We start from the raw sequence: 26182 nt of genomic DNA on the forward strand, positions 1-26182 counted from the left end.
AGGAACCACAGGTCTTTTGAGAATTGGCTGATTCCAGTTTTATGACAGGGAAAATACAAGGTGAGCCTAGGGAAATTTGGGGGCCAGAGAATAAGGCCACCTTGAATATTTAATGGACTTATGACAAAGGGACACAAGAACCAGTTTCAAGTCGTCCAACTGGACAAAACTGAAAATTTAAGTATCAAAAAGAATAATAATTGTTGTGGTCCCAAACACAATGAACCAATGAAAATTCATGAGACTGTATGTTATTTAGAAAAAAAATAAAGCCAGAAAAAACTCATATTACCATTTGAAACTGCTATTTAATCAACTCTTTATTTTGAAAATTGATAATTAAAGGGAAAGAATTAAATATTTATCCCGTTTCTCCTGTAGTAACTGTATGTCAAAGTAACCAAGTAGTTCCAGGTGATGAGGGAAGGTTTTACTTTATAGAATTCTGGCTAATAATGTAGAAGAAATGATAAAATCAGTAAATCATACCACAAGTAAAATTAATAATTTGGGCAGAGTTTATCAACTGCTGTTAATCTCATTAAATGAATGCTTGATGAAGAAATGGATATAGCATAATGCCAAAATAGTTCCACATAGAGTCCTTTCTAATCACGTGGTGGCATCTTTAACTGCACAACGGTGGGATCATGGTATCATTACCTAGCTTAATGACCAATCTTTTTTTTTTTTTTTTTTTTTAACGTTTATTTATTTTTGAGACAGAGAGAGACAGAGCATGAATGGGGGAGGGGCAGAGAGAGAGGGAGAAACAGAATCGGAAACAGGCTCCAGGCTCCGAGCCATCAGCCCAGAGCCTGACGCGGGGCTCGAACTCACGGACCGGGAGATCGTGACCTGAGCCGAAGTCGGACGCTTAACCAACTGAGCCACCCAGGCGTCCCTCTTTTTTTTTTTTCTAAATTTTTTTTAACGTTTATTTATTTTTGAGACAGAGAGAGACACAGCATGAATGGGGGAGGGGCAGAGAGAGAGGGAGACACAGAATGCGAAGCAGGCTCTAGGCTCCAAGCTGTCAGTACAGAGCCGGACGCGGGGCTCGAACTCACGGACCGCGAGATCATGACCTGAGCTGAAGTCTGACACTCAACCAACTGAGCCACCCAGGTGCCCCGGAAAGTATTTTTCTTGAATCCATTAAGACTTTAGATAAAAATTCTAGTTTATAGAAAATGCAGGGGGGAGAGAGGAACAAACTAAATGACACCATGTGGAAGCAAGCGGAGAAATCAAGAGGTAGGTTATTTTATAAAACAATTATCTTGATATCTCAAGTAAGTCAGTGTTATGGAAATAAAAAGGGTGGCTGAGAGTACTATGCTCTCTTAAAAACATATTTAAGGGACTTAACAGTGAGATCCCTGGGTCCTGAATTGGATACTGGCTTGGAAAAACCAGCTATAAAAGGTATTGGGAGACTACAGGGAAATGCGAAATTGAACTGTCAGATAAAAGTTTACCGAGATGGAAAGGTAGATTATTCACGAAAGAGAGCAGGCTACAAAATATCACAAGTAGTATGATCTAATTTAGTTAGAAACAACCCATATATATGCATGTGATAAAGTGTTAAGAAAGGTATATTTCGGTGGTGAAAATAAAGTATTTTATTTTTCTTATTTTTACTTTGTTTAATACTTTTTCATTGCTTTAAATAATAAAAGGTTGTTTTTAATTTTAAAAAACCAGCTTCATAAGGTTAATGAAGGTAGAGATTTTGTCTGTTTTGTTCACTCACTGCTGGATACCTAGCACTGAGAAAAGGGGCTGGCGCATAGGTGCTCAGTATGTATTTGCTGACTAACTATAAAGCAATGCATGAAGAAATTGCCTTAAGTGACCCACTGTCCTTTATTTATTATTTTTTTTTATTTATTTATTTATTTATTTATTTATTTATTTATTTTAACGTTTATTTAGTTTTGAGACAGAGAGAGCATGAATGGGGGAGGGTCAGAGAGAGAGAGAGGGAGACACAGAATCTGAAGCAGGCTCCAGGTTCTGAGCTGTCAGCACAGAGCCCGACGCGGGGCTTGAACTCACGAACCGCGAGATCATGACCTGAGCCAAAGTCGGTATTTATTATTTTTTAAAGTTTATTTATTTATTTTGAGCGAGGGAGAGAGAGAGTGAGCACAGGGGAGAGGCAGAAAGAGAGGGAGAGAATCCCAAGCAGGGTCTGTGCTGTCAGCCCAGAGCCCAATTTGGGGCTCAATCTCACAAACTGTGAGATCATGACCTGAGCCAAAATCCAGTTGGATACTTAACCAACTGAGGCACTCAGATGCCCCAATCCACTGTCCTTTATTTTTTCCAACGTTTTTTATTTATTTTTGGGACAGAGAGAGACAGAGCATGAACGGGGGAGGGGCAGAGAGAGAGGGAGAAACAGAATCGGAAACAGGCTCCAGGCTCCGAACCATCAGCCCAGAGCCTGACGCGGGGCTCGAACTCACAGACCGCGAGATCGTGACCTGGCTGAAGTCGGACGCTTAACCGACTGCGCCACCCAGGCGCCCCTGTCCTTTAAAGCTAAAAGGAGATCATATAAATGGAATAAAAGTATAAGTAATACAACAGACTTTGGAAAACATTCTTGCCTCAAGATGAACAGCAGAGTAATTTTCCAATGTCCTTACCTTATTAACCCACCAGAGCACTGAACAGCAAATTCCCTGAGATTTCTGACTGCTGACAATCCTGTCCCTGGCTGGAAGTGGCTCAATCTCCCACCTTGCTCCCTTCCTTGAGGAGACTACAGATAAACTAGAGAGAGACTAAAAAGGGAGTATAGTGGACAGAGGTTGAACAGTAGAAACTAGACTGAGATCCTTTCAGAAAAGGATTCGAGAACCACTAGCAGAGGCTGAGTACCTGAAGTAGTGACTCTGACCTAGACATTCAAATATCTTTGGTTTACACTGTCTTCGGCTCTTGAAAAGACCAGTATACAAAAATATATTAGATTTTAAATGAATTATAATATATATTCCAAAAAATAAATAAAAAGCAAAAAAGTAAAATGGATACTCAAAAGAATATCTCTTACTTCAAGGTCTCAAAGGAGAATAAAAAAATGTATATATATTATATATTAAATTATGCATCACGTGTAAAGGAAAACCATTAAGTTGGAAACATTTCCAATATGGTAGAGTTGTATGAAAAGATTTCCCACAGTAAATGAGATTTAGTAAATCCTAAAGCAGATAAATGCACACATTTCTTAAGAAGTAAGATGATGAAAAATTATATACATACTGTTCGGAAATGGCTACTTAGATGGTCCAGCCTGCTAAATCTTTTCCCACAAGCTTGACACGGATAGGGCCTTTCTCCCGTATGGCAGCGAAGGTGGCGCTTGAGGTCTGCTTTCCGCTTCACCACGTGTGTGCAGTACGGGCACTTGAACCGCATCCTGGGCAGATCATCTGTCAGGAGACAGTTTGATTAAATTACTGGAAAGTTCATCATAACAATTGTATAACACGAAGAATCCCTAAGGAGTTGGTGAGTCCCGTCTTCGAAAGGCAGGAGAAAAGGAGAAGGAAGAAATTGCATTTATGTCTTTTATTTATTTTTCCTTTTTTTAATGTTAATTTTTTTATTTTGAGAGAGAGAGAGAGTGCAAGCAAGCAGGGGAGAGGCAGAGGGAGAGGGAGAGAGAGAAACTCAAGCAGGCTCCACACTCAGCAGGGAGCTGGACTCGGGGCTCTATCCCACGACCCTGGGATCGTGACCTGAACGGAAATCAGGAGTCAGTGGGCCGCTTCACTGAACCATCCAGGCGCCCCAAGAAAGAAATTTTATTAAAACTAGATCATTAATGTGATCCTGAGTCCAGAACTGTAACTTCAGTATTTGATATATTTACAAAGTCAGGGTTAACTGACTCTCACCCTTATCTTTCTACTCAGTGTTGTAGAGTCATTAGATTTGAAATGTCAAAAGGTAGTGCTGGATTTTAAAACTGGAGATACAATCCGAAGTAAAGGTATTTAATATTATAGCTTTTAAGTGACTTTTTTATTTACCTATTTTTTTTTAATTTTTTTTTTTAACGTTTATTTATTTTTAAGACAGAGAGAGACAGAGCATGAACGGGGGAGGGGCAGAGAGAGAGGGAGACACAGAATCGGAAGCAGGCTCCAGGCTCCGAGCCATCAGCCCAGAGCCCGACGCGGGGCTCGAACTCACGGAGCGCGAGATCGTGACCTGAGCTGAAGTCGGACGCTTAACCGACTCCGCCACCCAGGCGCCCCATTTATTTACCTATTTTTATCCTCTTGCCTTTTCTTTTCACACACTTGTAGTACTTTTAAAGGTGAAAAAATGACAAGGATATTTAATTTTTTGTTTTAAAACTCATGTATTCAAAAGAAAAACGAAAAAAAGGGCGCCTGGGTGGCTCAGTCGGTTAAGCATCTCACTTCAGCTCAGGTCATGATCTCACAGTTTGTGGGCTTGAGCCCTGTGTTGGGTTCTGTCCTGACGGCTCAGAGCCTGGAGCCTGCTTTGGATTCTGTGTCTCCCCCTCTCTGTCCCTCCCCTGCTGGCACTCTGTCTCTCTCTCTCTCTCTCTCTCTCTCTCTCTCTCTCTCTTAAAAAAAAATAATAAATATTAAAAAAAAATTTTTTTTAATAAAACTGTATTCACGGGGTGCCTGGATGGCTTAGTCAGTAGAGCATGCAACTCTTGATCTCGGGGTCATGAGTTCAAGCCCCATGTGGGGCATAGAGATTACTAAAAGCAAAACAAAACAAAACAAAAACATATATATACATATATATAAACTTAAAAAAAATAAATAAAACTCATATGTATTCAAGATGTTAGTTATGATTGGAGGCAAATTTCATCAATTTAACAGCTGTTAAATTCAGCTGTTCATTACTGAAGTTAGGTTAACATAGCCTAGAATTACAGAAGTACAGAGCATAAACAGAGAAAAGATCAGTCTTTTGCTGTTTTAAAACTCAATAGAGATTTCTCATTTTTGCTCTGTTACCAGTATGCCTTAGTCAATGGTCAGAGCTCAGCAGGACGTTTAGTAAGCTCTGTAATAGGATATAATTTCATGTCTTTTCAGGTTAGTACTACAGAAAAATGTGGTTAGTAAAGATCAATCCGGTTGCCTATTATTTTTTTTAATGTTTCTTTTCGAAAGAAAGAGAGTGAGCAGGGGAGGGGCAGAGAGAAGGGGTCAGAGGATCAGAAGCGGGCTCTGCACTGGCAGCAGTGAGCCCAATGCAGGGCTTGAACTCACGAACCTTGAGATCGTGACCTGAGCCAGTCAGACGTTCAACCAACAGAGCCACCCAGGAGCCCCTTGGTTGCCTATTATTTTAAGGTATCTTATCTACAACTGAATTGTTTTTTTTTTTTTTTTTAAGTTTATGTATTTAGAGAAAGAATGTGCATGTGAGTGAGCATGGGGGAGAGGCAGAGACAAAGGGACAGAGAATCTCAAGCAGGCTCCGTGTTGTCAGCATTGAACCTGATGATGCAGGGCTGGAACCCACAAACCGTGAGAAAATGACCTGAGCTGAAATCAAGAGTCGGATGCTTAACCACTGAGCCACCCAAGCACCCACAACTGAATTATTTTTAAAAATTTATGTGACAACCCAGGAAATGTGAATACTGACTGGCTATTTACTGATGTTAAGAAACTGTTAATTTTGTTTAGGTACAATTATGGTATTGTAGTGGGTTTTTTTAAAAGACTATATTTTAGGGACACTTTCTGAAATATTTACAGATGAAAACTTACGATGTGTTATATTTGCTTAAAAATAATAAAGGGAGGGATGCTTAGGTGGCTTAGTCAGTTAAGTGTCTGGCTCTTGATTTCGGCTCAGGTCATGATCTCATGGTTTGTGAGATCAAGTCCTGCATTAGAGCCTGCTTGAGATTCTCTCTCTCCCTCTCTCTCTGCCTCACCCCCACTCATGCTTTGTCTCTCTCTCGCTCTCAAAATAAATAAACTTAAAAAAATAATAATAAAGGGGGGGGTGAGAAGTAGTGATACAGACGAAACAAGATTGACCATGAGTCGGAAGTTGTTCAAACTGGGTAATGGGGTACATGGAGGTGAATTATGCTATTCTCTTTACTTTTTTATATGTTTGAAATTTTCCTAAATTAAAAAAAATTTTAAATATATAATCTGAATCTTAAAATCAGTAGGAGTTTCATCTTATGATTTTCCTTTAAATTCACATGTAAGGGTCGCCTGGGTGGCTCAGTCGGTTAGGCGTCTGACTTCGGCTCAGGTCATGATCTCGCGGTCCGTGGGTTCGAGCCCCGCGTCGGGCTCTGTGCTGACAGCTCAGAACCTGGAGCCTGTTTCAGATTCTGTGTCTCCCTCTCTCTGACCCTCCCCCGTTCATGCTCTGTCTCTCTCTGTCTCAAAAAAAAAAAATAAACGTTAAAAAAAAAATTAAATTCACATGTAAACTATTAAGCAAATTTGCTACTTGATTAATTAATTTGCTGCCTGATTATGACATGCATTTCTGGGGCACCTGGGTGGTTCAGTCAGTTGAGCTTCTGACTTTGGCTCAGGTCATGATCCCACAGTTCATGGGTTCGAGCCCCACGTCGGGTTCTGTGCTGACAGCTCAGAGCCTGGAACCTGCTTCTGATTCTGTGTCCCTCTCTCTGTGTCCCTCCCTTACTCACAGTCTGTCTCTCTCTCTCAAAAACAAATAAACATAAAAAAAAATGACATGCATTTCTAATCCCTGTTCTCTATGGCAGGGAGGGGAGAATTGCTGAAACCAACAACCTACATAATAATCTTTCTGCATTTTACTACTATCATAAAAATGAGATGTCTCATATTATTGTTGCATATAGGATTACAGTGTCAATGTTATGGGTTGTGTGTTAAGTTTCTTTTTTTAATTATGTATTTATATCTCAATAAAATCAGATGTAGTTTCATTTCTGGTAGGTCTTGGGTCTGTGAACCTTTGTAAGTTCACATGGTTGCTCTGTTTAACTTTTCTCTACAAAAGTACTCCTCCCGAGTGAATACTCAGAAAAAAAATAACCTATTTAAAGTGGCCCCTTAGGGATTTAAACCATTTAGAAGACAGCTTTAAACACTTAACAGTGATCTAATCATCTGTTGACACAGGTTTGGAAATCTTGGGCTTTGCACCTCAGAAGTCTGTTAAGTTTTGACTATTCTCAAATTTAGCCAATATTATTTTTAGTTAGAAATTTAAATTTATGTCTTATACAGTAAATTTCATTAGAGAAGTAGGACTTAAAAAAAATCTCTTGGTATAACTGCCTGCAACACTTCAAAGTAAGGGCATGTTGAGATAGGACTGATTTGTATAGGAGTCTTAGAAACCCATTGAGAGGACTGATGCTTTTTTGGGGTACCTGGAAAGCTTCTGGATGTGACATCAGATCCTGGACCATACGGATAGCCAACAGGAGTAGAGTCCATGTCAGCATCAACTTGTGCTTGTTCTTCCGACTGGGAAATGTGGCCGGAAGAATCCGATGTCCGAGCTTCTCGTTTGCTAGACTTATAATGAGCAACTTCAGAAGGCTGTGACAACCTCCAATGTTTGGACTTTTTAATGGAATCTTTCCTTTGTTCGTGCTTGGCCAAAGGTTGTTGGGTGTTCCTTTGGGAGGCTGGATGGTAATTATACTTGCTCCAAGATTTCCCACTTATTATACCCGTTCCTTGATCTGGGCTTAGGTGAGAATGTGGAGAACCGCTTTCTTCTTGCCAGCTACCACTATAAAAGGAGGAACGTTCTATACCGTTAGAATTAGCATCTTTATCGGAGAGACTGAAATAGCGATCTTTTTCTTTCTCGCTAATGTCTAGTGAAGATTTAATAAAGGTCTTACATACACTAATGACATCAGTCATCTGAAGGAAGCTAGCAGCTGACATCACTTCTATGACATTCTGACCAGTAAGAGAGAGTTTGCCGGAATAGACGAAGTCCAGGATAACCGTAAAAGTGTCGGGGGAGAAAGCCTGAAATGTAGCTGTAGTGGGTTGACTGGTCTCCTTTGAATTCTGAGAAAGAAGCATTTTGAAATAGCCACTGCTAGCAAATAATACATTTCGATGCGCTTTGAAGACCTTCCCTTCAACCAGAATGCTGCAATCACAAAAGACATCTTGCCTGCGCTGCTCGTTCAGTTGTTGAAGGAGGTGGGACTGGTGAGAGGAGATCTCCATGCTGGAGGGAAAAAGACACGTGGTTAACCGAAATGACACAGGCAACTGAAATAGCCATCAGAAACCTCTCTCTTGTTTCCACTGAAAAACACTTTCTTAGAGAATACGGTCTCCAAAACACAGGAGATTACTTAGTACTGTGCTATTAGGTACGTGATTCGGGGACAATTATTTGTTCAGTCACCAACCTTTACTGAGTATCCTCTATAAATCAGGCTTTCTGCTATGTGCTGAACTGAACAGGCTTACTTCCTGGGTTCATGCAGTGTTCAGTCTAGAGGGGGACCAGGAACTAAGCAAACACTCACGTGAAGTCACAAATGACTTGCCAAGGGCAAAGACAGAAACACAATGTTGTGAGTAGAAGAGTAAGTCAGTCGAGATTGGGATGGAGAGGGTTGGGAACACCTCCCTGAGAAGTAATCTTTAGGCTGGGACCTCAAAGGTGAACAGGAATTAGCCAGGGGAAGAATGAGGGGAAAGATTACAGCTTCCAGCAAAATGGTGATCTATGGGCTCGGGTTTTGATAAGTAACAAGTAGGAACCACGACCTCAATGAAGAAAGACTAGTAAACTTTCCCATAAATCCCTGGCAAAAAAACAAAGAAAGTTTGTCTTTGTGGGACTGAGGGGAAAAAAAAAGTACCTAGGTGAGATATCAAACCTTTTGCTTTTTAATTTTTTTTAATGTTTGAGAGACAGAGAGCAGGGGAAGGGAAGAGAGAAAAGACAGACACAGAATCCAAAGCAGGCTCCAGGCTCTGAGGTGTCAGCACAGAGCCCGATGCAGGGCTCAAACTCACGAACCTCGAGATCATGACCTAAATCCAAGTCAGACATTTAACCAACTGAGCCACCCAGGCACCCCCAACCCTTTGCTTTTTGAGGTTCTGGAATCCAAATTGATTTTACCTGTTTGGTGTGGCAAACCACAAGGTGAAATTTTAATGTGAAAATTAGTCCTGGGCTGGTAGGGCCCGTTGGGCGCCTGGCAGAAGTAAATGCAAAACCGCTCAGGAGGGGTGCTCTCAGGAACCAAGCCAGGCGGGAAGTAAGCTCTGCTTATGCTGAACTCAAAGTCATTCCCTTCTTCATATAAAGTGGATAGTTTCCAATCTTGGATCGTCATGGTGCCTAATACCTCTTATCTTAAAAAGAAACAAGCAAACAAAACCTCCCTTGGTTTCACAATCCACCTCTGGCTACTACTCATTTCTCTATAATGGTTTTAAATTTTGTTTTAAGTAAACTCTACACCACACATGGGGCTCGAACCCATGACCCTGCAATCAAGAGTCGTTTGCCCTACTGGCTGAGCCAGCCAGGCGCCCCAGGTTACTACTCATTTCCCTGCTCCCTTCACACAAAATTCATTGAAAGCGTGTTTTCGTTTGCTCTTTTCACTTGCCATCTTCACTTCTGTTCTCTATCAGGTTTCATCCCGATCCATCAAAATCATTTTTAAAAAGCTCATTAGTAACTTGCATGTCAAATCCAATGGTCATTCCTTTGTCCTCATTTTACTGAGGCAGTGGGTCCTTCTCTTCATCCTCAAACACTTTCTTCACTTGATGCTGGGACACCAACTCCTCCGTGGTTCTTCTCCTATCAGCCACTACTTAGTCTCCTTTGCTGGGTGTTCATTTTCCTAATCTCTCAGTGCTGGGGGATTCCCGACATGCTACCCTAAAATATGGCACCTTGGTGTATTGAATATTTTGAACTAAAGAAGTTTGGGAAAACAGCAGAAGCAGAAAGGTCACTCTGACACCCCCCTCCCTTCTCCCCTGCAACTAAAATAACCCTACTGTGAGAGGTGCCCTCCCTATACCCAGAAGAAAGAGATTCCTTATCTCAGAAAACAAAGGGACGCTGAAAAGAATGTGAACAAACAGGCTTTGGTGAGTTCCCCCCCCCCCCCCCCCCCGCCCTTACTAAATTTATCTCCTACTCCTTGACCTACCATATTCCTCTATGACTGTCCTGTCCGCTCTTCAACCTAGCATAAAAATATACTCAGTGTCTGTTTCTTCCGGTCTTCATTTCCTTATGAAGGCTTCTGGGTCATGTAAAACTTATATTAAGTAATTTGTTTGCGTTCCTCGTGTTAATTTGCTTTTGTCCCTTTAACTTCCAGACCCAGCCAGGAAGACGGTCAAGGAAAAATTTTCCTCCCCTACAGCTGGAAGGTCCCAGGCCTCAGGGCTCAGACCTCTTCTCTACTTAACACTATTCCCTGGGTGAGCCCATCTGGTCTCATAGTTTTAAATACCATCTTTGAGCTTATGACTCACAAAAAAGCCTCCAAAGCCCCCCCCCCCCCATCCAGCCTCAAAGTTATGACCTCAAAGGCCCTGCGTGATGGGCACCTCTCGCGTCCAGGTGTCTCTCTGCCCTCATCCGCTCTGCCCTGTCCCTCACATGCCACATTCCAGCTACACAGGCCTCTGCCCATTCCTGAACATTCAAGGCATGTTCCTGCCGTGCAGCCCTTGTCTTGGCCATTCTATCTGCTTGGGAATTCTTCTCCCAGATATACACATAGCTCACATTCTCACATTTTCAGGTCTCTTTTCAAATGTCACCTTATCAGAGATCTTTCCTTTACCATCCTATATAATCACTCCCTTCTGTTCTCTGTCCCCTTGTTTACTGTTTTCTCCTACTAGAATTTAAGGTAAGAGAGCAGAGACTTGGCCTGCTTTACTTATGTATCCCCAGCTCCACATGATACGTGCTCAATCAGTGTTGCTGAATGAATGAATCAAAAATGTTAAAACATACAAGGAAATCATTCTTTATAAAGAAGAATCAGCAGGTGGAACAAACAGGAGAACAGGAACACCAACAATTTTAGAAAATAAAAACCCAAGAGACTATTAAATAAGCACATTTAAGACGGTCGAAGAGATAAAAGAGAATAAAAAGTAGCAAATAGTCATGAACATAGACGCTAGAGCCGGGTAGCTGGATTTGGAATTCTGGCTCCACTTAATAGCTGTATGAACCCAGGCAATTTATTTAACCTCTGTATCCATTTCCTTACCTGTAAAATGGAACAAAAAATAGCACTTCTTTCATAGGATTATTGTGAGGATTGAATTAGCTGAGGTACACAGAGCACTCAAAATTATATGTTGGACATGTAAAAAGTACTTCATAAATGTTAGCCATTCTCCTTTTACTTTATTATTATCCACAAAAAAAGAAACCAGTGCGGGGAGGGGCGGGAAGAAGAGGTAGGTTTGAGGGGGAACCAAATGGATTTAATATATGAAAAATATAATCAATGAAATTAAAACACCTCATGTTGCAAGATAGCGGCTGCCCCATCTCCAGCCTGATGTCCACATTCCTGGCAGGGAGAGGAAAAGACAAAAGACAATTACCAGCCCAGCTTGTCTTCTTTTTTTAATCGGGGCAGGGGCTGTGTGGAATGGCTTTCCTGGATGCCTCACCCAGGGGACTTACACTTGTAACTCAATGGCCAGAGCCCTGTCACTCCCATTAACGGTATATATCAATTACTACTTCTCATTTCTGTCAGAACTTAGTATTATACTTTTTAATTTTGTCAATCTTTCAAATATGCAATGGTATGTCATTGCTCTTATTTGTGTGGATCGTACAATTAATGTTTATTGACTGTGATTCGGAGAATTTCTTGCTCATTACAGTGCTGTTAACTAACACTGTATAACAACTAACTACAAAAAACAATGTCATACGATAAGTATTTATTTAGCTCACATGCCTATGGGTTGGCTAATCTAGGCTGGACTTGTTAGGGCAGCTCTTTGATCTCGCCTGGGTCCACTCACATACCTAGGCAGCTTGTCCAGGTTAGTTGTGTTATTACATGGTCTCATACCTTCCTCCTGGAACCAGTTGGCTGGCTTGGCCAATTTCATCTCGTGATAATGGCAAAGGTACAAAAGACCAAGTGGAAATATATGAGACCTCTTATGGCTTAGGCTTGCAAGTGGCACACTGTTACATCTACCATATTCTAATAGTCTAAAGCAAATGCCATGGCCAAATCTAAAGTCAAGGGAAGAAATATCTCCTGCTGCGTGAGTGGGAAGAACTGTGAAGTCCCACAACAAAGGGTGTGAATATTGGCAGGGGATGATGAACAGGGGCAATAATGCTGTCTACACAATAACCTTTCTTATTTTTCAAGTTGGGTTGTCTTTTTTTAATTTATTTATAGATATCCTTTAAATAGCCAACATACTAATCCTTCATCAGTTATATGCTTTGCAAGTATCTTCTCCCGGTCTGTGGTTTGACTTTTTAACTTCACTTAAGGTGGTTTTCATTAAAAAGAAGCTTTTAGGGGCACCTGGGTGGCTCAGTCAGTTAAGCGTCTCTTAATTTCGGCTCAGGTCATGATCTCACAGCTCATGGGTTCGAGCCCCGAGTCAGGCTCCACGCTGATAGTGCAATCCTGCGTGGGATTCTCTCTCTCTCTTTCTGTCCCTCCCATGCATGCTCTCTCTCAAAAAAAAAAAAAAAAATCCTGTTTCAAGGACTTAAAGATATTTTTTAAAGTTCTGTTTTTCACTTTTAAGGCTTTAATCTACTATTTATTTTGCATGTGGTATTCTAATTTTTTTCATTCAGGTAACCACTTTTTCTGGCACTATTTATTGAATAGTCTATACTTTCCCCATTAATTTGTAATACTATGTCTGTTATACATTTAGTTTACATAAATTCATGGATCTATTTCTGAGCTCTTTGTTCAGTTCAGTTGGTCTATTTGTCTATCTCTGCAGTAATACTTCACAGCATTAATTGCCAAAACTTTAAAATGAATTCCCCCATCTAATTCATCAAATAACATTAAAAAGAAGTGTCTCTTTCTACTTCCATATAAATATTAGGGTAAGTTTATCAAGTTTCACTAAAAAAAAAAATCCTATAGGCATTTATTTTGGAATTGAATTTATAGATTATGGGAAAACTCACATCTTTATGATATTGAGTCTTATCATCCAGGAACATAGTATAATTCTCCATTTATTTAGGCCTTTTTTTGTATTCTTCAGTAATGTTTCCTTCTTTTTTTTTTTTTTAATGTTTATTTATTTTTGAGAGACAGAGAAAGAGAGAGCAAGCAGGGGAGGGGAGGGGAAGAAAGAGAGGGAGACACAGAATCTGAAGCAGGCTCCAGGCTCTGAGCTGTCAGCACAGAGCCCGACTCAGGGCTTGAATTCACGAACCGTGAGATTATGACCTGAGCCAAAGTCGAACACTTAACCGATTGAGTCACCCAGGAGCTCCCCCTTATTTTCTTTATTAAGATCTTGCATATTTTTGTTAGATTTATTTATATTGACGAATGGAAATGCTCCTAAAATTTCAGCATTAAGACTGATGTTTAGTATAGGTGTTTGATGGTTACCCTTTTGTTTCCAACTTGCTAAAAATTTTTATCATAAATGAGTGCTAAATTTTATTAAATGCATATGTGGTATTTACATGCTTTTTTCTTTCTTAATCTGTATAGTAGTTTCCTGGAGCTATTGTAATAAAGTACCATAAACTGGGTGACTTAACACAACAGAAGTTTATTATCTTGCAGTCTGGATGCTGGATATCTAAAACCAGGTGTCAGCAGCGTCATGCTCCCTCTGAAACCTGTGAGGGAGGAATCCTTCTTTGCTTCTTCCTAGTGTCTAGTGACCCCAGGAGTTCTTTGGTTTGTGGCACCAAAACCCTAATCTGTTTCCATCTTCACACGGCTGTCTTTTCCCTGTGTCTCTGTGTCTTCACAAGGAGCTCTCTCCTTGTATCTTCACAATGTCTTCTTATAAGGACATCAGTTATTTTCTTTTTTTTTTTTTTTTTTAACGTTTATTTATTTTTGAGACAGAGAGAGACACAGCACGAACGGGGGAGGGGCAGAGAGAGAGGGGAACACAGAATCAGAAGCAGGCTCCAGGCTCTGAGCCATCAGCCCAGAGCCCGACGCGGGGCTCGAACTCGCGGACCACGAGATCGTGACCTGAGCGAAGTTGGACGCTTAACCGACTGAGCCACCCAGGCGCCCCAACATTAGTTATTTTCTACAGCCATTTAAAAAAAAAAATTTTTTTTTTTAACGTTTATTTATTTTTGAGACAGAGAGAGACAGAGCATGAACAGGGGAGGGGCAGAGAGAGAGGGAGACACAGAATCTGAAACAGGCTCCAGGCTCTGAGCTGTCAGCACAGAGCCCGACGCGGGGCTCGAACTCACGGGCCGTGAGATCATGACCTGAGCCGAAGTCGGACGCTTAACCGACCAAGCCACCCAGGCGCCCCTACAGCCATTTTTTATTTTTTCAACGTTTTTTTTTAATTTATTTATTTTTGGGACAGAGAGAGACATAGCATGAACGGGGGAGGGGCGGAGAGAGAGGGAGACACAGAATGGGAAACAGGCTCCAGGCTCCGAGCCATCAGCCCAGAGCCTGACGCGGGGCTCGAACTCACAGACCGCGAGATCGTGACCTGGCTGAAGTCGGATGCTTAACCGACTGCGCCACCCAGGCGCCCCCAGCCATTTTTTAAAAGTAAGCGCTAGGCTTCACATAGGGTTTGAACTCACAACCCGAGATCAAGAGTCACATGCTCTACCGACTGAGCCAGCCAGGAGCCCCAGACATTAGTCCTTTTTTTTTTTTTATTAAAAAAAAATTTTTTTAATGTTTATTTTTGAGAGAGAGAGACACACACAGAGCATGAGCGGGGAGAGGGGCAGAGAATCTGAAGCAGGCTCCAGGCTCTGATCTGGAGCAAAAGGACACAAAAGGACATTAGTCATTTAGGCTTAAGGGCCCATCCTACTCCAATATGACCTCATCTTAACTGATTACCTGTGCATCAACTGTATTTCCAAGTAAGGTACTGCAGGTTGGCACTGAGACATATCTTTTGGGGGGAACACAATTCAAGCCACAACAATCATTAGTATATTACATTTTCTGGATGTTGAATTATCTTTGCATTCCTGAGATAGTTTAACCCAGCCTTTACTTTTGTTCTTCTACCGAATCAGAGACTTTTGAAAAGACAAATTTTCTGCTTTTTCAGCATAGTCTCCAATAATACTAAGTGAACTTAGTGGGTTGAATACTGTCCCCTCAAAATTCATGTCTACTTGAAAAAAAAAAAACCCAATTCATGTCTACCTGGAACCTCAGAATATAACCTTGTTTGGAAATAGGGTCTTTGCAGAAATAATTGGTTAAGACAAGGTCACTGGATTAGGGTCTCCTGTCCTTATAAGAAGAGGAGAGGACACATAAACACAAAGAAGAAGAAAAAAAACCTTGTGAAATAACGGGTGGAGACTGGAGTCATGCAATACTAGTCAAGAAACACCTCCCCCCCCCCCCAGGGGCGCCTGGGTGGCGCAGTCGGTTAAGCGTCCGACTTCAGCCAGGTCACGATCTCGCGGTCCGTGAGTTCGAGCCCCGCATCAGGCTCTGGGCTGATGGCTCGGAGCCTGGAGCCTGTTTCCGATTCTGTGTCTCCCTCTCTCTCTCTGCCCCTCCCCCGTTCATGCTCTGTCTCTCTCTGTCCCAAAAATAAATAAAAAAAAACGTTGAAAAAAAAAGAAACACCTCCCCCAGAGGCTGGAAGGAGTCTCCTCTAGAGCCTTCAGAGGGAACACCTTGATTTCTGACTTCCAGCCTCCAGAACTGAGAGAATACATTTTGGTTGTTTTAAGCAACCCAGTTTGAGGTACTTCGTTATAGCAGCCCTAGGTAATCAGCACACACTGCATGAAATTGCCAGGATTTAACCATTCTGACCAATAAAAATAGTAATTTCATATAGTGGATCTAAACTCTTGATTTTAAATGAACTGATGAAAGGGAAAATATTTATTTCTGCATTAACAGAAGAAGCTGCAGCCCTTTAAAAGCTGTGATTTTACGCCAGTCAGAGTGGCCAAAATGAACAAATCAGGAGACTACAGATGCTGGAGAGGATGTGGAGAAACGGGAACCCTCTTGCACTGTTGGTGGGAATGCAAATTGGTGCAGCCGCTCTGGAAAGCAGTGTGGAGGTTCCTCAGAAAATTAAAAATAAACCTACCCTATGACCCAGCAATAGCACTGCTAGGAATTTACCCAAGGGATACAGGAGTACTGATGCATAGGGGCACCTGTACCCCAATGTTTATAGCAGCACTCTCAACAATAGCCAAATGATGGAAAGAGCCTAAATGTCCATCAACTGATGAATGGATAAAGAAATTGTGGTTTATATACACAATGGAATACTACGTGGCAATGAGAAAGAATGAAATATGGCCTTTTGTAGCAACGTGGATGGAACTGGAGAGTGTGATGCTAAGTGAAATAAGCCATACAGAGAAAGACAGATACCATATGGTTTCACTCTTATGTGGATCCTGAGAAATTTAACAGAAACGCATGGGGGAGGGGAAGGAAAAAAAAAAGAGGTTAGAGTGGGAGAGAGTCAAAGCATAGGAAACTGTTAAAAACTGAGAACAAACTGAGGGTTGATGGGGGGTGGGAGGGAGGGGAGGGTGGGTGATGGGTATTGAGGAGGGCACCTTTTGGGATGAGCACTGGGTGTTGTATGGAAACCAATTTGACAATAAATTTCATATATTGAAAAAAAAATAAAAAAATAAAAAAATAAAATGAACATTCTACACATTAAAAAAATAAATAAATAAAAAGCCAAAAAAAAAAAAAAAAAAAGCTGTGATTTTAGGGGGGCCCGGGTAGCTCAGTTGGTTAAGCATCTGACTTTGGCTCAGATCGTGATCTCTCAGTCCATGGGTTCGAGACCTGTGTCAGGCTCTGGGCTGACAGCTCAGAGCCTGGAGCCTGCTTCGGATTCTGTGTCTCCCTCGCTCTCAGTCCCTCCCCCACTTGCACTCTGTCTCTCTGTCTCTCAAAAAATGGATGTTAGAAAAAAATTTTTTAATAAAAAAAATTTTAAAGATAAAAGCTGTGATTTTAATTCTTTCAGTGATGTTTTCGTTTACCAGCCTGTTATACAACTTCCTTTCCATTTACTCATTATTCTATTCTGACTTCTCCCTCTTCTCATTTTTCTGGCAATTGCTTCCCACAACTTTTCTTGAGAGGATCACCCCTTCATCTCTTTCAGTTCTTATGGTTTGGGAGATATTGACTTGACTCATCACTCCAGAGCTCAACCTGTGACCTAGACCTGACAAATCAGGGCACTGCATTCCCATGGCCAGTTACTGGCTTGAGGATGGACACACCAAGCAAAGCAAGGAAAGGAGATTCAATCAAAGTGAATCCTAGAATTTTTACTGGAGCAACTGGAAAGAAGACCACTCCCGTGAGGATGTAACCCTGGAGTTATATATTGTAGATGTTCTTTCTGCCACCATGACAGAGCCTCCATGAGAAAGGGCCAACGCTGAGGAAAGCAGAGCAGAGAAACAGAGAAAGGCCAGATCCCACTGACATCATTCTGTTTCCTAGGTTGGTAATTTTTTTTTTTTTTTTCTGTAAAGGGCCAGGCAGGAAATATTTCAGGGTTTGTGGGTATGAAATTATTATTTATAATAAATATATATTTTTGACTTTGCCAATGGTCCCTGGCTCATTGCTTCCCAAACCCTTGTAATTTCCTAAGCAATAAGAGCAATAAAAGCATCTTTTAAAAAAATGTTGATTTATTTATTTTGAGAGAGAGAGAGCACGTACATGAATGGGGAGGGGCAGAGACAGAGGGAGAGAGAATCCCAAGCAGGCTCCACGCTGTCAGTGCAGAGCCAGACGCAGGGCTCGATCTCACAAACCGTGATCATGACCTGAGACGAAATCAAGAGTTGGAGGCTTAACCAACTAAACCACCCAGGCGTCCCCAAGAGCATGTTTTGTTCTCATATTTGGTCTTTTATCCTCAGTTCCCGAAATCACTTCAGAGCCATAAAGGTGCCACGGGTGTCTTGCTATTCACAAAAAAAACCCTTTCAACAACAGCTGAGTTTATGTTAATGAGGTGACTCTTGGAAGTTCCCTAAGATGGTGGGGGGGTTGTGCCAGGAGAACCAACCATTACATTAGATTAATTAGACTAGAGGTTTGGAACTTTCAGTCCCTCCCCATGACTTCTGGGAAAGAGGGGAGGGGCTGGAAATTGAATCAAGCACCAACAGCCAATGATTTAATCAATCACATCTATGTAATGAAGCATCCATAATACCCTGAAAGGACAGGGTTCTGAGAGCTTCCAGGTTGGTGAACCAGAATGCATCCACTTGTTGGCCCCAAGCTCCATGGGAAAGAAGTTCTTGCATTTGGAACCTTTCCCTATGTATCTCTTCATCTGGCTGTTCACCTGTATCCTTTAATATCTTTTGTAATAAACTGGTAATCTGGTGAGTAAACTGGTTTCCTTAGTTCTGTGAGCCACTCTAGCAAACTATTCGAACCCAAGGAGGGGGTCCTCCAGTCAGTCAGAAGCACAGGTAACAACCTGGACTAGTGATGGGCATCTGATGTGGGGGCCATCTTGCGGGACTGAGCCCTTAACCTGTGAATCTGATGCTATCTCCAGGTAGACAGTGTCAGAACGGAGTTGGATTAGTCTCGGAGAATTGCTTGACTTGGGGCAGGAAACCCACACATCATTGTGGGGCTCTCTCTCACAACTCCTCAGCTTCACCACTATATTACTCACTTCTGCCACTGTGGCACAAAAGCAGCCAGAGGCAACAGGAGAAGCAATGGGTAGGGTAGTGTTCTAATAAAGCTTTATTTACAGAAATAGCCACAGGCTGCTTTTTGCCAAACCCAGTCCTAGTCCCAGCAATGCCTTAAGCTATATCTATCCTTGGACTTTCCAGTTACCTGTCTCAATAAATGTCATTTTCCTTAAGCCAGCATGAGTTGGCTTTCCTTTTACTTGTAACCAGAGAATCTCGCTTTATAAGTTATTTCTGAAGGTTCTGAATTCTTTGATCACTTTCTTCTAATTATTAGTGCAGCTTTTCTTTTAAAAAAAATGTTTTTTAACGTTTTATTTATTTTTGAGAGAGAGACAGAGACAGAGACAGAGCAGGAGCAGGGGGAGGAGCAGAGAGAGAGGGAGACACAGAATCCGAAGCAGGCTCCAAACTCTGAGCTGTCAGCATAGAGCCCGATGTGGGGCTCAAACCCACAAACTGCAAAATCATGACCTGAGCCGAAGTCACACGCTTTAACCAACTGAGCCACCCAGGAGCCCCAGTGCAGCTTTTCTTTAAAATCTACTCCTGATTCTGAAAGGAATCAAAATTGATTTCATAGAGGAATGATTAATTGACATCCAACACATTGTCAGTTCTTTTTCAGACATGAAAGTGTTTTATACAGTTTTAGTGAAAAGTTAATTCCGTGGAGGAAAAATGTTTTGTTTGTTTTTTTAGTTTAAATTTCAGTCAGATACTGCTTTCTTTTCTAGGCAACCTGTAGACGTTCTGAGCTTCAGTATTGTTATGTGTTGCAAACGGTAGTCACTCTGTGCAAATTTAAACAGGCTCCTGAGAGTTGATAGGGAGTGAGAAGATGTTTAACAGTGAAAGCAAAGTAGAAAACTGTCTCCTGACTGGAGACATCTGAACACTGCCTTTGACAAGTGGAAGGAGTAACAGAGGACCTCTGAGGGAGAAGGCTGAGGCCTGGCAGAATGACCAGCAGCAGACTGTGTCAAAGGGCAGTCATAAGACTATTCCCTAAAGTGAAATATCCCACGTTGGCGGCTGAATTCCCAGTGCCATGTTCTCCCGTCTTGAAAGGAGGCTCTAATTCCAAGATAGGATTAAGAATAAGTTTAAGAACCTTAATGAAAAGACTCCGATAGATCAAAGGGAAAAGGCAATTCACACGCATGTGCGCGCGCACACACACACACACACACACACACACACACACACAGGACCACAACCAGGTAACACACATATGGCAGGGAGAGCAAGAGAACAATCAAGGGTGACCCCGAGGCCGATGGCGTGGTACTGGCAGAGTAGAGTTACTGTTTACTGAAATGGGGAAGACTAGGAAAGGAACCTGTGGGGGCTGGTCTCTGCAGCTCAAGTTTGGACATGGTAAGTTTAACATGTCCTGTTATCCATCCAACAAGAGAGAAAGGGTGGGCGGTTGGACATACGAGCAGAGTTGAGGAAATAGGTCCAGGCTGGGGATGGGAACTGGGAATCAGCATTTGAATGGTATTTAAAGTCATGAAACTAGATGTGATTACCAAAGGAGGCAGGCCACATAGAATAGAGGTGAGCCCCTGGCCCTCTGACATTTAGGGAATAGAAGGATAAGGATCAAGCAAAGATACCAGAGAAAAACCAGAAAGCCAGGAAGACATCCTGGAAGTGAAGAAACTGCTTCAAGGAGAAGCACTGGATGGATCAGTAGTGTGTGTGTGTGTGTGTGTGTGTACACATGCACATGTGTGCATGTGTGCATATGTGGTGTGTGTGTGTGTATGATGTGCATGTTTGCATATGTTGTATGTGCCTGTGTGTGTCTATGTGTGTGCACGTGTGTATCTGTGTCCCTGTGTTGGGGTGAGTTTCACAGAGAATGGGATGGAGGAGAGAGTACATACAACTCTTTCCGCAGACTTTTGCTGTGAAGTGAACGGATAAGGCAGATAGTGATAGAAAGGGGAGGTGTCATCAAGACTGAAGAAGAATTTGAGTATTCTGGAAAGAAAAAATTCACTGAAGAAATAAATTTCCAGATAAGGCAGGGAGGAATGAGATTGAGAACACATTAAAAGGGTTATTGTTGAAAAGGATTAGTGAGGGGTAGGAGGACAGGATACCTTCTTCTTTGCAACAGAAAGAGATAATGAAAAAGTGTACAGATCTCTAACGGAAGATGATATCGGGGCTCATTTCCAATGCCTTTGATCTCTAAGTAAAATAGCATTATTTGTGAAAACGATGAGGATATGGGAAATTTGGTAGAATTACAGTAGTTAATATAAAAATGTATATCTGATGTTTAATCTACTCTGATTTATACTTTCCACTTAAATCACAAGATTAAAGTATAACAGCCTGAGCCCAGCTTACAGCATAGTAATACTCAGCAAATATTTAAGGGATTTCTACTGGTGAAACTGTTCCATGGATAGACTACAGCAACTGACAGGCAGGAGAAGCTGACATTTTTCTTTAAGCTACCCATCTATGGCTGAATACATTTGTTCTTTGCCCTTCTAAGTAACCAGGGCCTTCATAACTAAGGCAACGGATTTTGGTTTCTGTACTGGTTATCTACCTATTGTTTTTAAGCCCCCAAACTGCCTTTTTATATTCTGCTCTGTTTTTTTTTTTTTTTAACTTTTTAAAAATTTATTTCTCAGAAACAGAGAGAGACAGAGAACGAGCAGGGGAGGAACAGAGATACAGGGAGACACAGAATCCGAAGCAGGCTCCAGGCTCTGAGCTGTCAGCACAGAGCCCGACGCAGGGCTCGAACCCACGAACCGTGAGATCATGACCTGAGCCAAAGTCAGTTGCTTAACTGACTGAGCCACCCAGGTGCCCCTGTTTTTTTTTTTTTTTTTTTTAATGTTTATTTATTCTTGAGAGAGAGAGACAGAGCATGAGCAGGGGAGGGGCAGAGAGAGAGGGAGACACAGAATCTGAAGCAGGCTCTGCACTTGCTCTCCCTGCCATATGTCTGTGCTGATGGCTCAGTAGGTTCTGAGCCATCAGTACAGAGCCTGATACAGGGCTCAAACTCACACATCATGAGATCATGACCTGAGCCAAAGTCAGATGCTTAACTGCCTGAGCCATCCAGGAACCCCATATTCTGCTCTGTTCTGATGGGGCTGAGAGTCTGCAAACTACATTACCCAGTATCTCTCACCAGCTGGCTTCCTGCAGGATATGTACAATGGGACTTGGAGGGCTGGAGGAAGAGGGGAACTCCCTGCTCTAGCTCTCACAGTTGCTGATGGTTGCTGTAGTAGCAGCTGGGTGGCAGGATTCTGGACTACAGCAGCTCAGGCAGATGTGGAATCTTTCTGGTGGTTCCAGCTCTCATCGAAGTGTTACCTCTTCAGCAGATCCTGGACTGTGTCTCCAAAAGTGCAGCAGCAGGTATATGCTCAAGGGCTCCAGCAAGGGTATATGCTTCAAGGGACATTAGCAGCTTGTGATCCCTGAGTATCATTTCCTTCTTTTTGTTCTCCCAGCCCCCATCCTCATTTGTGCTCTCCCACACCTTCCCACACCTGTATCTTCCACACAAAGTATCTTTGTCTGGAATATCTAGAATGGCATCTGTTTTCTGGATAGGACTCTTACTTTATAACCTGGGTAACAGAAAAGGTCCCAGGAAACAGAATCTCTAAAATAGGGTTTGGGGGTTGGTTTGCTGTTTTGAGCTTGAACAGAATAATGGCCTTATTGCCAATGAAAAATGGAAATACTGGTAATCCATGTCCTGTAGTGGCATTCTGATTACTTATCATCATTTGCTTCGGGTGAAGTCCTACTGAAGCCAACACTTTGGGAGACTAAGTGGCTGCTCTATCTCACCATGACATTAGTAATGATGACTACAAGGACACATCAGGTGAGCTGCTTCTGACTGTACTGGAGCACTTACAGAAAGGAAATGACAAGCTCCAAGCTTTAAACTCAGCTTAGGGCGCCTGGGTGGGTCAGTTGGTTAAGCATCTGACTTCAGCTCAGGTCATGTTCTCACGGTTTGTGGGTTTGAGCCCCACATTGGGCTCTCTGCTGTCAGCACGGAGCCCACATCAGATCCTCTGTCCCCTTCTCTCTCGCCTTCTCTCAAAAATAAATAAACATTTAATGGGGTGCCTGGGTAGCTCAGTTGGTTAAGCATCGGACTTCAGCTCAGATCATGATCAGGAGTTTGAGCCCCGTGTTCGGCTCTGTGCTGACAGCTCTGAGCCTGGAGTCTGTTTTGGATTCTGTCTCTCTCTCTCTCTCTCTCTCTCTCCAAAATAAATAGAAGCATTAAAAAATTTTTTTAAATAAACATTAAAAAAAATTTAAAACTCAGCTCAGGTCAACCATTAGAAAACCAGAGAACTTTGACAGGGACCTTAAAGGAACCTCTGTGAAGCCACAGGGTAGATACAGCTAAAAATCAGACACTAAATGTAATTGTGTGGGTTGTAAAATTGCAGCCTAAGTTGATTTTACATCTGACCAACTCTCTTATATGATGGGTGCTGATTGTGAAGGAGACCCTGGGACTGGGAACATTTGAATAGATTCAGACACTCTGAAAACCTTGAACTTGTAAATTCCCATGAGTCTCCCTTGTCAGGAAGCAGCCTCTCCTTTGTCTGAGGAGACTAGCCTTCCCTTTCTCGAAGACTCTGTAATAACACACCAGAGGGAATTACCTTACAAGAGGATGCCAATTTTCCTCCAAACACACCTCACCACCCCTTATTGCCACGGACCATAACCAGAATCAGCATTTCTCCCGGGGAATAATGAAAAAATTATCATATGGGAGGAGATAATTTATAAAACCAAAACTATTGCAAGGTTTTTCTAATTTACCTTGGCAAACACGGGAATATGTTTAGTGATGGATTCTGAGGGTTACCATGTTGAAACAGGCTGGATTTATTCATAAGGCCACACTGGATTTTATGTGTTAGTTCAAACACTTAGGAATGGCTCTAAAAATGTGTGTCAAGGGCAGACCACAACTTGAACTCAAGGGTGGACTATTTTCAATGAAGCTGAGATGCCAGAACTCCTGCCATAATGTGGAGGAAGAAACCCAGAGATCCAGATGACACTTCCTTCACTAAGAGAATGCAGCTGTCACCTATAGGATGGAAATGACAAAGGGAGATGTCTTCACTGAAATGGGGATGACGAGATCCCAGAGTGGCAAAGGCCAAGTGACAGTGGTTAAATGCCAGAGACAATGTGTACACAATTACCATATACACTGAAATGGGGATGACGAGATCCCAGAGTGGCAAAGGCCAAGTGACAGTGGTTAAATGCCAGAGACAATGTGTACACAATTACCATATACACTGAAATGGGGATGACGAGATCCCAGAGTGGCAAAGGCCAAGTGACAGTGGTTAAATGCCAGAGACAATGTGTACACAATTACCATATACACAGCAGGAGTGGGTCTTTGGTGATGGCTAGTTGACCATGTTGTCTCTAAGAATTATCCAGATGAACAGCTTCCTAAAGTGTTAAACTGACCTCTATCACCAAAAAGCCAACAAACAAAAGTAAAAACAAATAAACAGAAATGCTAGGTCTCTTGAGCAAGAATCTGACCTGGTTTGCCTTACTGGGGCATGACAGCCTGTCATGTATACCACAGACCTAAACCAATGTACAGAACTGGATTTGTTGAACCTTTGATCAGAGAAGGATACTACACTACCACGAGTACATACTGGAACATTTCCTCCATGTCTTCCTCAAAGAGACCTGAAATAATGTCCTGGTAAATGATGTCCTACTAAATGAATGTAAGTGAAACCATGTACTAGGATGACTGAAGACTCAGAAAGAGTAATATCTAGAGCTCCGAGGGATTGCTAGATATTGGTTCTGAATTGATGTTAATCTCTGGGTACCCAGAACAACATCGTGACCCACCAGTGTAGGCAGGGGCTTATCAAGGTCAAGCGTTTGTGATCTTTCCACTGCAACAAACTGGCATAGTAACCAGCACCTGGGATACAGCTATTGACTTGGAGAGATGTTTTCGTCTCTACATGGATTAGCAAGAACATGAGCTGCAGTTTGCTCCTACCTGTCAGGGACAACAGTTCACACACCGACAATGTTGTCCTGACTGGACATGATGAGCAGAAAGTAGCAACTATCCTAGGTATCTTAGTAGGACAGATGCATGCCAGAAGGTAGGAGACAAAGACTCTGAAGATTGAGGGTCCCGCCTCCTTGCTGAAATTTTTAGGGGTCATATGATCTGCGACAAGTTGGGATTAGCCCAATATAAAGTGAAAGACAAACTGTTCTACCTTATGCCACCCACCACAGAAAGAGAGGCAAGTTGCAGGAATCTTTTGGTTTGGGAGCAACATTATGCCTCAATCCAGGAGCTATTCCAACCTGTATCTCCTGAGTAACTCACAAGATGGACAGTTTTAATTGTGGCCCAGAGCAAGGAAAGATTCTGCAGAAGGTCCAGGCTACAGTGCAAGTTGCTCTGTTACATAGGCCTTATGACACAGCAACTCCAGTGGTGTTAGAGGATGCTTTATGGCACCAATGGCCATCCCCGGTAGAGGAATTATGGCCCTTAGAATTTGGGAGAAAATTCAATACTTCTTGTATTAGTTAAGGTTCTCCAGAAAAAGAGAACCAATAGAATGCATACACACATACATACACATACACACACATATATAAACATACACACACACACACATATGTATATATAAGATTTATTATAAGGAATTGGCTCAAATGAGTCTAGAGGGTAACAAGTCCAAAAATCTGCAGTTGGCAAGCTGGATGGAGTAGTTCCAGTCCAAGACTGAAGGCCTGAGAACCAGGGGAGCCAATGACGCAAGTTCCAGTTCAAAGGCTGGCAGGCTTGAGACCCAGGAAGAGCCAATGTTTCAGTTTGAGTCCAAAGGCAGGAAAAAACCCAGTGTACCAGCTCAAAGTAGTCAGGCAGGAAGAAATACTTTCTTATGTGGGAGAAGATCAGTCCTTTGATCTATTCAGGCCTTCCACTGACTGGATGAGGCTGACTCACATTAGGGAGGGCAAACTGCTTTCCTATCAATTTCAATGTTAAATGCATCCAAAATCATTCTCACAGAATCACCCAGAATAATGTTTGACCAAATTACTGGGTACACTGTAGACCAGTCCAGCTGACACGTAAAATTAACCATCATACCTCTCCACCAAATAA

General features: G+C 42.1%; 1 protein-coding gene across 3 annotated transcripts in view; it reads right to left on the bottom strand.

Moving 5' to 3' along the window:
* The window catches only part of ZBTB8A (zinc finger and BTB domain containing 8A), a 70937-nt gene that overhangs the window by 7103 nt on the left and 37652 nt on the right, over window positions 1-26182 (bottom strand). For 2 of the 3 annotated variants that reach the window (XM_058718212.1, XM_058718210.1), the window contains 2 exons: window positions 7421-8244; window positions 3283-3452 (listed from right to left, as the gene is read on the bottom strand). In XM_058718212.1, the coding sequence (XP_058574195.1) occupies window positions 3283-3452; window positions 7421-8243 (993 nt within the window). In that variant the 5' untranslated portion in view covers window position 8244. Of the gene's footprint in view, window positions 1-3282; window positions 3453-7420; window positions 8245-11548; window positions 11600-26182 lie in introns of those variants that run through there. The other variant, XM_058718209.1, reaches the window with a different exon arrangement.

Source organism: Neofelis nebulosa, chromosome 2 (genome assembly GCF_028018385.1).
Source record: "Neofelis nebulosa isolate mNeoNeb1 chromosome 2, mNeoNeb1.pri, whole genome shotgun sequence".
Lineage (NCBI taxonomy): Eukaryota > Metazoa > Chordata > Mammalia > Carnivora > Felidae > Neofelis > Neofelis nebulosa.